At 33.9% G+C, this 15,458-nt stretch overlaps 1 protein-coding gene across 3 annotated transcripts; it reads right to left on the bottom strand.

Moving 5' to 3' along the window:
* Positions 1 to 1,581: 1,581 nt before the first annotated feature.
* Positions 1,582 to 15,189, bottom strand: LOC126721449 (E4 SUMO-protein ligase PIAL2-like). 3 transcript variants are annotated; one of them, XM_050424482.1, is made up of 18 exons: positions 14,975 to 15,188; positions 13,468 to 13,540; positions 12,611 to 12,676; positions 11,347 to 11,412; positions 11,126 to 11,208; positions 10,503 to 10,554; positions 10,335 to 10,406; positions 9,658 to 9,725; positions 9,537 to 9,585; positions 9,331 to 9,415; positions 9,138 to 9,242; positions 8,943 to 8,994; positions 7,462 to 7,513; positions 4,474 to 4,590; positions 4,118 to 4,398; positions 3,906 to 4,060; positions 3,066 to 3,820; positions 1,582 to 2,621 (listed from the first exon to the last, which is right to left on the bottom strand). In XM_050424482.1, the coding sequence occupies exons 1-18, from the start codon at positions 15,103 to 15,105 to the stop codon at positions 1,908 to 1,910; spliced, it is 2,976 nt and encodes a 991-aa protein (XP_050280439.1). In that variant the 5' UTR covers positions 15,106 to 15,188; the 3' UTR covers positions 1,582 to 1,907. The 3 variants fall into 3 exon arrangements, with proteins under 3 accessions (XP_050280439.1, XP_050280438.1, XP_050280440.1); XM_050424481.1 differs by having other exon boundaries at positions 3,906 to 4,398; positions 14,975 to 15,189; XM_050424483.1 differs by lacking the exons at positions 11,126 to 11,208; positions 13,468 to 13,540; positions 14,975 to 15,188 and having other exon boundaries at positions 1,583 to 2,621; positions 3,906 to 4,398; positions 12,611 to 12,678.
* Between the last annotated feature and the right edge of the window lie 269 nt (positions 15,190 to 15,458).

Here is a 15,458-nt window from a genome sequence, read left to right as displayed (position 1 = left end):
ATGTTATGCAATGAATGAATTAATGCATGTAATGCAACTATGATTTTTTTTTAAAAAATTAAAAATTTTTTTTTTCAAGTGTATGAATGGTCATTCTAGCTATATTTCTTGATTAAATTATGGGTGCAAAATCAAATGTCTACAATATGATGATAAAGGATAAAATTTTGAGTACATCAACTAAAGATGTAACTCATGAAAGAAATCTTAATCAAATTCAACAAAAAAGAAAAAAAAAATTAAACAAGAACAGGGTGATATAAATAATTTTGGTTAAACTATTATTATTATTATGTGGATTTAATCATTTTTACTAAAATTTCAAATTTTCAATTTATTTATTTTTACCAATTAAAATATGTGGAGATGATAATGAAGTTACTCAAGAAAGGAACTAAAATATCTTCTCTTATTTATTTATTTTTTTTGGTCATGTGGCACATTAAGATAGTTAATTTACATTAAGTAATTTTTTTTAAAAAATTTTAAAATGACTCACAAATTATTAGTATAGTTTCAATGCACATGCATAATACTAGTTTTATTTAAACTCTAATGAAAGAGGGGTACTAATTTTTCAGATACAATTAGTGGTAAGTTAGGAAAGCCATTAATATTTTGTTCATCAGATTTCATAAGAGGACCATATTTTTTAGGACATCCCTTTTGTAAACTTTGCGCCAGACAACATTGTTGGAGCAGTAACTATGAGTAGGATTGAGAGGATATTGCACCTTATATAATAGCTCTCAATGATTGAGATTGAGATTGAGAGTTGAAAAAAACAACTTTCAATTTCAACCAATGAATAAAAAAATTGAGAAAGAGTTAAAAAGTGAGGGGTAAAAAAATTTTGTGAGAGGGAATGGAGTAATTGCACCCACTTGATCCTAATCCCAGTAAGTGAGGCACTAGGCAAATGCAAGTGAGGTACTAGGCAAGTGCTTGTAATAAAAGGTACCAACTTTTCAAAAGGGCTATAGCTTTATTCGAATTGATTTTTATCAAGGCAGTGTATGGGATACACCTCGATCCATACAAATTTAAATCATTGGATGGAGCCACACTCTTATAATAATAGTGTCTAACAATGATTAATTATAAGCTTAGCTATGTGTTTATAAGCTCTTAAGCACCCTCCTTTTGCAAGTCAATTTTCAAGGGTGAATTTGCTCCATAGATTTCTAACATTTGGTATAAGAGCAAACCACCACATCAAGTAATCAAACATAACTCATTGAGTATGAGATCAAATGAGTTGTGACCTTGTAGTTGAATTCCAAAGAAGGTGACTTAAAGGTTGGATTAAAATAACTGATAAGTAAGTGGAGCCACCAAAGAAAGAAAGGACTACCACCGAGTCAGTGTCGATAAAGTGAGTTATCGTGAATGTTGGCTGCTAAGTCTAATTTATTTCATTTTTTGTTTTTGCTTTTTTTTTTTTTTGGGGGGGGGGGGGGGGGGGGTGTTGGGGGCATTGAAGTAACAATCATGTTAATATGCCACCATTCTTCTAAACCTTTTCCACAAGCCCCCTATTCCATTCTATCCAAACATGACATATTACAATTGCTTCATTCTAGTAACTTTTTAATACTCTTGCCTTTGATTTTCTCCCCTCAAAATTTTCAAATCTAGTTCAATGATTCCAGGAAAAAAAAAAAAAAAAAAAAAACTCTTCATGCATATTGGATAACCACTATACAATTAAAAGTACCCTCGAATTCTGTAAGACAACTCCACAAAATATACTCGTGTAACATCTCAAAACAATAGCATGTAACTGCACAAGATGGTTACAGGATGCACCTCGGCAAATTATCATGCATATCCCAAAAATTTGAGAAGAGTGTAACCCCGACTCAAATGATGACGATTAGCATCCCTAGAGATATAAGTAAAGCAGATCAACTGCTTGACCAACTAGTTGCACCTCCAGGCCTTTGGTGAGTTTGTACCGGTGGATTAATTTGAGCATTGATGCTACTTGGGACGAGGTCTTGCATTGGCAATGGACCATGAGGGGTAGTCATCAACCCAGATGAGGTTTGGGAAACTTGAGCACACTGGGTTGAACTAAGCATGAATTGTCTAAGAGCAGCAGCATAAGCATCGCCTCTGAGGCTTCCCCTCATTCTGCCTGAGGGCTGCCAGTTATCTACTGATGCCACTGTTGCTGAGCCATCACCACACAAGACCGGCTGTGTTGTCTCATCCACTCTCCCTCTCGGCTCTTTAGCTGTCCTAAACCGCTCAGAAGCCATTAAATGAGACAATGATGAACCTGTTCTAGATGGCTGGAGTTGAACTGGTACGAATGGTGCTGTTCTTGACATCTGGGCCATTGGTGGAGCAGCAGCCCTCAGCTGAGTTTGTGTGTTATTGACACCTCCTTGCTGAAACTGAACAGCTTGTTCATGAATAGATGGATGGACAATATTTTGAGGCTGGGTCATAGCTGAAGTCATCCTCAAGCAGGGAGCTCTAGATTGGTGTGGATTTTGATGCCCAAAGGAGGATGTGGAAGAAATGTGATGTGCACCAAGTCCTTGAGCAGGAAAACTGCCAGCCTGTTGGACTGCTTGACCAGAAATGTAATGGTTCCTATTAACATTCCAGTTCTGTAATTTAAAAAAAAAAAAAAAAAAAAAGAGTGAAGAGGACGAAAAATGATGTCAGAAGAAAAATAATTAAATAGACGTATACACTCTTCCTCTTTGGTCAACTGATTTCCAAGATGGAATGAGGGGAAAGAAAAGGGTCTCCTTCACAGTTTCATTTATGCACATGAAAACCTCTTTTCTTTAATATCTAAATCCCATATTGAAAAGCTTAGCCCAAAAAATGATCCTTATAATTGAAATAATAGATAAAATCACATTAAATATTTTTATCTGCAAAAATCAATGTAATAGGAACACACCATAGAACAACATATCTAATCTAGCTTACGCATCAAGTTAAGCAATATATGATGATGATTATATCTATTTATATGCGGATGCATCAAGCTTACTAGGAAAAAGAGAGGCTATAGCTACAAAACAAAGTAAGATCAAATAAACCTGTGTGAATGAATGATTTTGCATGGAAGACGAAGCCATGTCTGAGACTGGTATAGAATTCACAAGTTGCCTGAGTAGTTGCTGACCTCTATCATTGCCCCCACAAAATGCATGATATCCACTCATATTAGGTACCATAAAAGGAGTGCTCTGATAATTAAAAGAAATGGTACCACTGGGTGTTAATGAATTTAAAGCTCTTTGTTCAAATGAAGTGGGCACCTGACCCTGGGCTGTGAGGCCCTGAGTTGGAGTTGAAGTAGAAGTTCCACCTACATTTATAGCCATAGATGGGAAACTCCCACATTCATTGTTGACAATTGGACTTCCAAAGCCAAATTGCCAAGACTGCAAGTTACTGCGTCTTAAAAGTTGGCTTTGTCGTGATGAGAGAGGTACAGGAAAACTGTGTACATGCACAGATTCTTGATTCAGAAGAGGAGATACAACATCTGTTGCAACAGGTGAAACTGCTAAAGTGCAAGATAATTGAGGATTGCCATCAGTTACATGGCCAGCCCAGGTAGAAGTGCCACCTACTGAAACGTGTGGGGCAGCAGAATTGGACAAAGGAAGGTCGCATTCTTGTAGAGGCATGTGTTGCTCAGTTATATTGGTGGTAACAGTACCATCTTCATTAACCGTAGTTTTTGCCAAGATATTCACTAATGGACTTCTACTTTCATCATTAGTGTTATATTGTCTACGTCGAATACTCCTTTCAAATGGTTCGTCATCTCTTGTTCTTGATTGGCCTAGGTTACACAATAATTATGAGTGACGCATTATAAGAAGAAATAATTTTTTTTTTAAAAGGAAAATATTTTTTAAATATCATACCCCTTCTATCATTTTGCTGATTACTTGGAGCTGTGAGAACTCCATTGCTACCAGAAGGCAATAATTGTGAATCAGGGATTGTTGTTCTTGACAAATTGTCATGAACAGTGTGGGACATGGGGCAGCAGAAACTATGTTCCTCTATTTGAGTAGAACCATTTTGGTTCACTCTATCTGAAGCATTGACTTCTGAGTGCTCAAGATTTCCAGAAACAGAAGAACATGGGGGATTATCCACGAAATGTTGCCTGTTCATACTTTCAGATTTACGCATGGCATTGCCAGCATTGTTCCCTTCCATGGTAAGATCGGCAACTTCAGCAGGAACATATGAGATTCCATCAGAATCACTCTGCTGAGGTCTTTCTTGCTGACAACTTTGTGTCTCATGATCCGTTTGTTCAGTATGGTCCTCGTTTTCCAAGACAGCCATCCAGGATCCATCTGCCGAGATTATTACATCAACAACATTCTCCGCAACCTCTTGCAATATCTGAACAAGAAGCAAATTGGTTCACTTAAGTCATAATATTGTTGATTGAAAACATTACACACAAAAACAACTTGCCTTAGCTATATCCTGGCACATGCGTATGTCTGGGTGACATACAGACTGGTTACAATGAGGGCAACGCCATGACGGCCTTCTTGAGTTCATCTCCATGAAATTATTATAATCGAAACACTGCATTTTGCACAAAACCGGAATGCTCAAATTTAAAGAAAGAAAAGGAATAAAGTTAACTATGAGTTTATCTAGGGGCTATGGCATTTGCATCAATTAAATGGAAACCCAAATGACTATTTACAGATGCAAAGAGTGGAGGCCATTTTCCAAATGTTGAACATTTTGACCAATTGCACCAGTCTCCCCACACTAACCATATGAATACACAAGGAGCTTTTGGAGCTTTCAAACCTAGGGTACAAAGTAAGCAAGTATGAAGCAAGAGAGCTAGAAAAGAATATCAACATTTCCTTAGATGCATGAGGCCTCTAGATCTCCTGCTAACATGATGCGTGGTTTGAATGGCCACAACATAAAGGTTGGTCATATTGACCAAATTTGTGTAGAATAAGGAATCCCCATCAAACCATTTTTTCTAGATTTATGTTTTACCCTAACTGACATTGTCACTTATATTCATGCTTGGCTTTAGTCTTGATAGATGTGTGTAGATGCATAGAAGGAAAAAAAAAAAAAAAGTTCTCTAGCTGCATGTGCTTTGTGAGAGACAACCTATGACGTATTTGGAATTTGGATTTTTAGTCTGGAACCTTCTCCCTGTCAATGACGTAGGCATATTGTCAAACCCCATGAATTCTCCTGTTCTTTGTGTGTGTTTATTTATTTATTTTGTCTCTACTATTATTGATTAGAATCTTGGGAGTGCTATTGCACAACATGTGGTATTAGAGCAATTTTAGGATTCAATCTCTTGGTTAGAGTAAAGATGACAAGCACTAAATCTGAGATACAGAAGATTTGTGGCAAGGGAACATTTTTGTCTTCAGCAAATGTGGATTGAAGGATCTCCTAATCCAACATGGAGTTCATAGGGCCTTACTCGGTAAGGCAAAAAAACACAAAGTTGACAAAGACTGGAAGGGATGGATGAGAACACGGTCAATGAAATTTCTCTTAACCTTTAACCTAAGTGATGAGGTCATTCACAACATCCTAGACGCACAGACAAAAGAACGAACGTGAGAGAAATTATAAGGTTTGCATATGAGAAAGAAAAAGACAAACAAGTTGTATATGAAGAAGAAATTTTATTGTTTTTTGATGAAGGAAGATACAAAATTGTTGGAGCATTTCAACGTGTATGACATGTTGAACACTAAACTAACCAAATTTTAGGGTAAATCTTGAAGAGGAAGACAAACTAACACTTCTATTAGGCTTACATCTTTTGATCATTTGGTAACTATGTTGATATATGGGGAAGGGGACTTTAGAACTCAATGAGGTGGTTGGTGCTTTGCTGTCACATGTAAAGATGAAAAAAGATGGTGATGATTCTCAGGCGTATGGACTTGTTGTAAAGTCAAAGTCGAACAATCACAACAGAAGCAAGTTAAGAGGAAGGACTCCAATAGGACAGGATACTAAAAATATTAGTGCAAAGAGTTGAAACTGCACCTAGAGGAGAGGAAGTATGAAAATAATTCCTCGGAATCAGCTAATATCACTGAAGAAATGTTAAATAACCATAAGGTTGATGCAAATTTACTTTCGGTCTCACAAGGTAATGTTGTTCTATATGAATCATGGATTTTGGATTCTATATGCTCTTACCATATTTTACTGATAAAAAAAAAGAACGGTTTAACATGTAAAGGCCTTGCAATGAAGGTATGATCCTATGAGCAATGATGCTGCCAGCCTAATCATTGGGATTAGCACTATGACGATCAAGATGTTTGAAGGAGTTGTGAGAGTTCTTGGAGTTATTAGACATGTTCTATATATCTTAGAATGAGCTTTGTTTTTTTACTGATCAAAAAATGGAAAGCTTTTTTTTTTTTTTTTTTGGATAAATAAAAGAGCTAAGGTTTTTTGGAATTTCTAGATTATTTAGGTTAAGCCAATTCATCAAAGGGTAGAATCATGAAGATTACTGAAGGTTCTTTGGCGGTAATGAAGGGATAGAAATTAAACAAGCTATATAGATTGGTTGGAAACACAGTTGTAGGTGGAATTGCAGTTGCCACTCCTGCAAAGTTCAACACAGATGACACAAAATTATGACGCATGCAACTTGGCTATATTGGTGAGCAGAGTGTATGTTAGGTATTACAACTCCAAAGCTCATTCAAAATAAATGATGATAATTGTTGCTTTTATTAGTATGACATGGATGATTGTCTTGATGTGACAGTGTGCACAAGAGCATAGAGCCTATGCTTTATATATTAGAATTGCAACAAAAATCTGCAATCTGCCAATTCCAGCATTGAGAACTGAAGTAACAACTAATATAGGATGATTTGATTCTAAAAAAAAAAAAAAAAAAAAAAAAAGTATAGGATGATTCAGTTACAAAACTGTGAATCAGACCAGCAAACTTGTGCTCTCTCTCTCTAGCTCCTCACTTCCCCCCCCCCCCCCCCCCCTGTTCCTGGCTTTTTTCCAGGCAGAGCAATCTCATGGAGTTTTATTGGTCAACACATTGAGCAGATCAGGTTGAATTTGGGCTAGAATTTACACCTAATCAATCAAATCCAACTGATTATCATTTCATTAATTATTTAACTTATTGCTGGTGATGTTTTGATTATCACACTGCAAAAAAGAAAAAGCAGTTCTAGTTGACTTTATAAAAAGAATATTCAGGTTCAGGAAGATTTTGATTATCACACTGCAAATAGAAAAAAGAAATTCTAGTTGACTTTATAAAAAGAAGATTCAGGTTCAGGTTGTATCATCTTCAACCTGATCTTAAATTAAAATTAAGCCAGAAGTTTTAAACCTAACCTATTTCTGGTTGTGTCCCAGTGCACTTGACAAGAACAATATTTTTTTCTAATATTTCATGTATTGAAGCATCACCTGATAATGCTTGCAGAGATGTCCTTTCACAGGAGTCTTGATACGCTTGTGGCTGTTCAAACCAAACAAAACTGAAATCAATCAGGCCAGGGTCTGAGCAAGCCAATGTTAAGGCTAATTTTTCTAAGGTTTACCAAGGATAAAAGAGGTTTCAGGGTTCAGAAAATATATTTGATAAATAATCTTGTCATGAGAAAATAAACCATGTATTAAAAAGCCTCCACTTTCTACTTGATCCATGAAAATTGACATGATTGTCAAATTTTTTGTTTTGATCCTAATTCAATGACTTGAGGCTCATTGTCACAGACACTGAAGAGCAGAAATAAGGAACAGTTGATGATACAAACTTATTTATGACCCAATCAATAGTACAGAACAGCACATTGAGTGCCTTATGTCAAGCAGGACATGGTGTCTCCACCAAGTAGTCCCTTTCTCAATCCCTTGGATGTCATATGCAACAAAATGCAACTTTGACTTGATTTCACATAGCAGTATTAGAAGGATGTTCCAGTTTATCCAGAGCAAAAAAGCAGTAGTCTTATCTAAGTGATTATCAACATTGTCATCCAAATAACAGACGGCTCCTTAAATTGAGCAGCAAGCTGCTAGATGCAATCAGCTAGGGCATAGGAGATAATATGAGAGAACAAGAGGAAGTCCTAAGAAAAATCACACTCATCCATTTTACTATTATACTACTAATTAACTCATGTCAAGCACTGAAAAATTCAACAAGAAATACTTATATATGATACATATATAAATAATAAGTATCAAGAAACAAAAAGTCAAATCAGAGAATTTTTACAAAGGACCAAATGAATTTCAATCAGTTGTTTAAAGAAATCAAACTTAAGGCAATCAGATTTGTATAGTCTTTGGTTGCTTTAGTAAAATAGTGAATTTAATTAGTTTCCACTAATACAACAATTTAACACTTTATAATTATGAAAATTAAAAACCAAATTAAACAGAACTGGTTAGTGTTGGGTTGCTTTAGTCCAATAGAATGGTGGGTTCTAATTGATATAAATTAATATAAAAAATTTAGTACTCTTTATAACTCTGAAATTTAAAAAAAAAAAAAAAAAAATTCAAAAATATATATTATAATGCTAATGTGGAAAAATGTGATCTTTCAAAAGCTTACAAGGTGGAAAAGGAAGGGTTCAAAAAACCAAGAGATTCAATTTTACAATTATTACATTATTAGATTTTATATTTTAATAACTAAGATGTAACTCATATAATTAATTTAATGGAGAACAAGTTGATTGAAGCTTTTAGCAAAATGCAATTGAGGTTTCTGTGATGCAATCATGCAATTCTACCCAAGTTTTGACGTTGAGGAAACCCTCAGTGTATTGCTTAAGTAAAGCTAGCAAAGTGGAGGGTAAGGTCATGAGTTTAGTACTCATTGAGTGAGTGTGTGATTATTAATAATAACAAAAGGCAAGAATAGTATAATGTCGTACCTTATTGGGCAATTTAATGAAACACGCGATGGCCCCTCAATTATCTCAGAATCTAATATTTTTCAATATAAGTAATATATCGTCTTAGTTTGTGTCCATACATCCAAGAAAGAAAGACAAATGTAGTAATTCCAAACATCACAAAACAAGATAACCAACAATATGGATAGTCCTTTTTCCATTCATTTGTCTTACCAGAATCAAGTGAAGCAAGAACAGGCTGAGCATAATCTTGTAATACTGGCATGTCAGAAGTTGATGACATCACATGCATGAAGGCTATAACAATGAGATAATTACCTATAAAATTTCAAATTCTCACTATGTTAACAGAAGATTTTCAAACAAATAGGTATGCTTGGACATGGAATCTTATGTTCAGACATACCATTAAACTGCCCAACAGCTTGAAAAAGATTAATTCCATATTTGAGCATTGCAGTAATATTTGTTGGCAGCTGTGGTCCAGTATCCTGATCCAGGCATGGAAGACATTACACCATTAATAAAATTTACAGCATCAATCTTCGTTTTAAATATGAGATTTGAAAGAAAACAAAAAATCACTGCAAGTTTAAGTATAACTAAACAAACCATGGAAATGTTAATTCTTCCTTGTACTCCTTGACCATTTAACAGAAAGCTACAGAAGACAAGAAATATCCTAATCAAGTTCATTCCTTGGAGTAAAATGGAGAAGATAAACCACACATACTTTGCTTGAGGTGGAGTCATAATGCAAGAAGACGTGTCCATCTTATCCATTTGAGCAACAAACAGACCCTAAAAGAAAATAAAGAAAGAAATATATTTATTTGAAAGAACAGTAGTTGAACCTTCCATGGATATATATTTAAAAATAAAAAGCAGAGAGAAAGTGATCAGAATGTTTAACATAGGTTGATTGCATATTCCCAAATAAATATACATTTTCTCCTAAAAGAAGCAAGCATTTATATTTGACCCTGCTACAAACCACCTGGAACTATTGTCACACAGATTTGTCCGTTATGAAAAAAAAATGGCAAGTAATACAGAACCTAGACTATGACACAAAAGAAAATGCCACAATTAAATGTATAGCTAAAGTAAAAGTGGATTATAACTGGAAGCCACAGAAGAAGGTAAGAAGCTCATAATGAGCAGAGCATGAGCAGTGTGTTGAAATGGATATGAAAAATGGCTACAAAATAGAGGTCAAGATGCAATCTCGATAATGAATGAACAATAAAATTCCGTTTAATTCAGACAACTGGTACATCAAGAAAATACAAAAGCACAGGTTTTGATTCAAATTACAAATATCCCATGTTTTTCTGGTGAGCTATGGCAGTAAGTAAAGTACATTGGATTTCATACATATTATATACAATTAATTAAGGACATGCTTACTATCTGATTTTGCATAGGAACCAACATAGTCTTCAAGATATGGAAGTCAGAGAAAATGGTCCGGTACCCAGCCTACCAAAAATATTTTGGAAAAGTAGAAAGTCAGAGATTTAAAAAGAAAGTTTTTAGAGTTAAGAGCATGTGTGTTACTTGATATTTAGAACCTACCTTAACCTCAAGTGAATCAAGTATGTGGCCCATCTTTATACGTGGATAGAATCTGTATATGCACACACATACACGAAGAAAGAAGAATATATCAATAAACTACTAAGATCTAAAAGAATAAAATCTCAGTTCCCAGAAGAAATTCATAAGTGCCACATATCTCACTAACTATTCTGGGGAAAAAAGTCTCATTGTTTTTATTTAAGTAAACCTTGAACTTCTAGGTCCTTTTGGTTGGGAGGGGGTGTGTGAAGAACCCTCATTCTTAAATAATCTTTAATTTGAAGTTAGACTATAACCATGGCTTGTGTAAGTTGGCTGATAACAATGGTGAACCAGGCTTCAGCTCATTACAACCGAATTCTATTTTAAACAGGTCCATAAATATTCAAATAATATGTTACTTGGAATCGGCCAGACTGAGGAAGTCATTTAATTGGGCTAAAAGTCAACAAGTTCAGATAAAGAAGAAAATTAGAGTAGAATTGAATTTGACTTCTTTCCCGAAAAGTACAGATGTATAGCAGCTTATAAGCAGATCAACATTTTGGATCCCATATAGAACTGAATTAATTTAACACTGAAGACTGTGCCAGATGAGCAAAGTATGGAGAAGTTTATACCTAGAAATGATTTTTGAAATACTGGGGAGAGCAAAGCTTGGTTCAATGTTAATATCCTCAGTATTACTGAAATTTTTACCTATCTAAATATGCACAAAAACATGTGTAAGTGATAGGTCCAAAAAATTAAAGCCAAAAAGAAGAAGGATAAAAAAAAAGGAAGAGAAAACAACTAATCCAACCAGAAAGGACCAAAAATAATAAAGATAAATTTTACTAACCTCCTCAGCCAAAGTAAGAAGATCAACTATATCTTCAATTTGAAACCATCCAATCATACAAGCATTCTAACTCAGACATCAATATATCAAATCAAGCATTAGTTGGAAATTCTTTGCAAGATGGAAAAATATTTTCTAGGAATTATAGACTTAAATGCAAATATTCTAACTCGATATATAATTTTTTACCTTGAATAATTGATGATAATTTAAAACCAAATTATCATAAGAACTCCAGTGTTAAATTATTCAGATTCCTCTCAAACATTCTGACCTATTCTTGGACTCAGTTTCAGAACATGTACTTCAAAGATGTTTGTGCAGTAGCTTAGGGCTTTCACAAAACAAGGAGATAATCCTAGTTGACAGGTGGGTAAGGCAAGGTCCTTAACTACACGCTTTGGTTCTTGACTAAGCACTAGCAACCAATCAGACACCCAACACTGAGACAATTGTCCTTTTGCATTAATCTTTGTACAAATTACCATTTTTTTTTTTTTTTTTGGGACAGAACCTCAAGTGAGTATTTGAATACACCAAGAGGTTTCTCAATGTTTTATGAATAACCTATTATTTTTGTTATAACCACCAGGTACCAATGAAAACTCACATGTTCCCTCTATAGTTTCAAATCCTCTCATAACAGGATAGAATGGTAAAGTAACAAAAGTATATAAGGATTGTTGAATATATTGGTTCAGAAACAGGAAGATGGTGGCCCTTGTTCTTGTGAAATGTGGCTTTGTAGAAAGCTCATATTGAAAACAAGGCCAAAGGAGCCTAACATGCATGGTGAGTTGATAAAAGTGCACTATGCGATTGTTTACACCACCACCTATTTCAGAAGAAACAGGGAAAAAAATCACTGTTCTGCCAATTCCCTACAATCTAAAGTTGGACCTCTTATACTATAAGATAAATAAGGGGGTTCAACTATTGTGATGTGAGTTGTGTAAGTGTACTTATCACTTTTGATGGTTAGGTTTTTTTTTTTTTTGGAGCAACACAAGTTGCATGCATGATTAATTAATCATCACAAAGTACCAAACTTAACAAATTTCTAGGGGTACTCAACATTTCTCTGAAGGAGCACATATATTTTTCATAACTTCACTTGGCAATGCACTGTTTTAGCTTTCTTGACAATACTAAGAAAGAAATTATTGTGTTACTATCAACAGTCAATCTTTAGCAATTAATTTAAGATGATAATTGCTATGAGCCACAACAGATCCGGTTAAACAATACAAGTGACTGTGTATACCTTGACCGAAATCATAAGCGTCATTGCAGCTGCTTGAAGTGAGCAATCACTAATGCACTTATATACCTACATGGCATAAGACGAATTAAAGAATATAGCTCCTTCCAAAATATAATTTCAGTAGCAAAACTTGCAAACAGTTTTCATATTCACTTAACATATCTCATGATGAATTAAGAAAAAATTACAAAAAAAATGAAAGCAACTTTGTGAAAATTGGAAAGATATGCATTTATGTGCATTAACCTATAGGAATCTGATATACCATGATGAACCAGTCAACGAAAAGAATTAATATTATTATGACATGATGTGCAAATGCTTGTAAGATCTGCATTTGCATGCGATAAATTATAAGGGGATGGGATAGAATGGAAAAAGGAAACCAATATCAGTTTAACTATAAATAAAATTAATGGTTCAAAGTACTGTGTTCAGTTTCCAGTAACGTTCATGTGATTTAAGACAAACCCATAATTTAGGGCCAGATTGATCCGATTAATTAATAGAGCTACAATTTTGAATTGTGTTTTTTTTTTTATAGATAATAAGAGTTTTATTGATGGAAAAGAACAATGTGTTTACGATTGTAAACTCACTGCCCTTGAAACAATTTTGAATTGTGTTGTGAACCCTTTACCATAGGAAAACATTTAAAACCATCATTGATGTGATTGTGGGGATGTTTCTGAATCATATGGTGTTATTATGTGTGTCAGCTCTTAAAAACAAGCCTCAAAAGCTCATTTTCAAGCAAATGTGTCATAATCTCACAGAATAAAATGCAATTAAGAATAGAAATGAGTTGCCATCACAAACTCAGAAACATGCAAAAATGCACATAAGCAACAAGTTACCTGTTTAACCAACACAGGCAAATCCTTTGCTTTTAGCAGAACCTCCTTATTTGCAATTGCATGATCAATGCCTCTGTATTTTTGGAATCAATCATTAGTCAAGAAAGCTTAACCAAAAGCCATGTTTATAAACGTAAATTGAGACAATTAGCAGTTACTAGAAATAAGAGAGCTAAAACCAGAATGTCATATGACATTTCCATAATATTAATGTAACCAAAAAGTGTGTACTAAAATAAAACCAGAGTTCATATGCATGTGCTACAAAAACAAGTTGATAATTCCCTTGAATCTGCTTCAAGTCAAGATGCCAAGGTTCCTAGGATGGCAACCTTTTTTTTTTTAGTTTTTATTTTGGTCACAGACACAGGCAATAACATACAACTTCAGCATGAAACTTGACAACTATCAATTTAATTGTAAAATTCTTGGTCAAAAGATATGCAAAACATATTCAAAAATATGATCATCGACAAATATTATAATATCCAAAAATATATTATTTTTGTCCTTTTTTTTTTTGGGGGGGGGGGGGGGGGCAGGATTCTAGAGAATGATCATTGACAAATATTATAATATCCAAAAATATATAAAAGTAAATCTCTTTAATAAAAACTCCTTTTATTTTCCAAAAATTAACTCTTTTACATTTTAATTTGAGATATAAAGATCCGTGAATGTATGGATATAATTTTTCTCTTAAAAAAAAGAGAAATAAAATGTTCACAATATTTTCACAACACTTTTATAATAAATCCTAAATGACAATTTATTTTGGGTTGTTATTGATGAGGAAAAAATGTAATTTCAATGATAGATTCAAATTAAAACCAATGACAATTAATCACCTATAATTTGTTGTGAAAATGTTACAGGTATAACTCATTTCTATGAAAAAATACTAAAATTTTTAAGACTAAAAGTTTGGGACATGTACTACTTTGTCATTCATTAAAAAAAAAGTCTTTAATTTAATATTGTTATTATTATATTTCTCTTATCATGAAGAGAACAATTTACATTTGGAATCCTATTGTGTCTAAAAAAACATGTTTAAAGAAAAATAACAATAATTAATATAATTTAAAAGATAATTATACATGACTTATTCAAAGAAAATATTTGTTTTAAAATTTTATAGAGGAATACTACAGTCGTGGCCAAATTAGTTTTCATTTAGACCCATTATTAATATCACTTTTTTCATTTATCAATAATCACTCCCCCATCAGTATCGGCAGTTTATAAAATTTTTTGTAAAATAGTTTGTATCTTTAGCATTATTCAATTTTATATATATATATATATATATATAATAAATAGGTTAAAGAATAAAGATATTATAAATTATTGATATATTTAGTTTGGGCCAAAAAGAGAAAATCTTAATCAACTATAAAATGAGCTTAGCTTAGCTAGGAATAATATTCAAACAGGAAAAATAGGCAAGACCCAGAATTTATTTATGGGATTTGAATGTGAAAAAAACAAAAGGTGGCGAAGAAACCTGGCCAGAGAGAAGCAAAGATCGGAGAGCTCAGATGGGTCAGTGAGGTGACCAGAATGAAGTGCGTCAGCTACCTTATCTACCAAAAACGACGACGTCAAGCGAGGCTCACTTTGTGGACCACTCGTCATTTTCTGAGACTGAAGTGTTTGTCTCTCTATCTATCTAGATATGTTTCTTGGAGCTTAAGGTTTTTATGTTGTTGAGTTGTACTTAGGATTTAGGAATACGGAACGTTGTTATTTGGTACGGTATTACAGTACGGGGTTTTGAGATTAACAAAAATGGTTTACTTTCCGGGTTTAATTACGGGACTCAGGGTATGTGAGGTTCAGTAAATACAGGAAGAGCGTAGGGGTGAAATTGACTTTTGACAAGTGTTTGAAAACGATCATCATTAATCAAAGAGAACGCGCTATTTCTTGGCTTAAAAGTGCGTGACGTTCAACTCGGTGATTAAACTAACTGTATTATTATTATTATT

Source organism: Quercus robur, chromosome 4, assembly GCF_932294415.1.
Source record: "Quercus robur chromosome 4, dhQueRobu3.1, whole genome shotgun sequence".
Taxonomy (NCBI): Eukaryota; Viridiplantae; Streptophyta; class Magnoliopsida; order Fagales; family Fagaceae; genus Quercus; species Quercus robur.
This window is presented reverse-complemented; position numbering and strand designations above follow the sequence as displayed.

Excerpts from the sequence above, each read along its gene's own strand:
- LOC126721449 (XM_050424481.1), bottom strand. The coding sequence starts at position 15,105 with ATGACGAGTGGTCCACAAAGTGAGCCTCGCTTGACGTCGTCGTTTTTG. Across the intron at positions 4,399-4,473 it reads TGTGCCAGGATATAGCTAAG|ATATTGCAAGAGGTTGCGGA; the intron begins GCAAGTTGTTTT and ends CTTCTTGTTCAG. Across the intron at positions 3,821-3,905 it reads TCAGCAAAATGATAGAAGGG|GCCAATCAAGAACAAGAGAT; the intron begins GTATGATATTTA and ends TGTGTAACCTAG.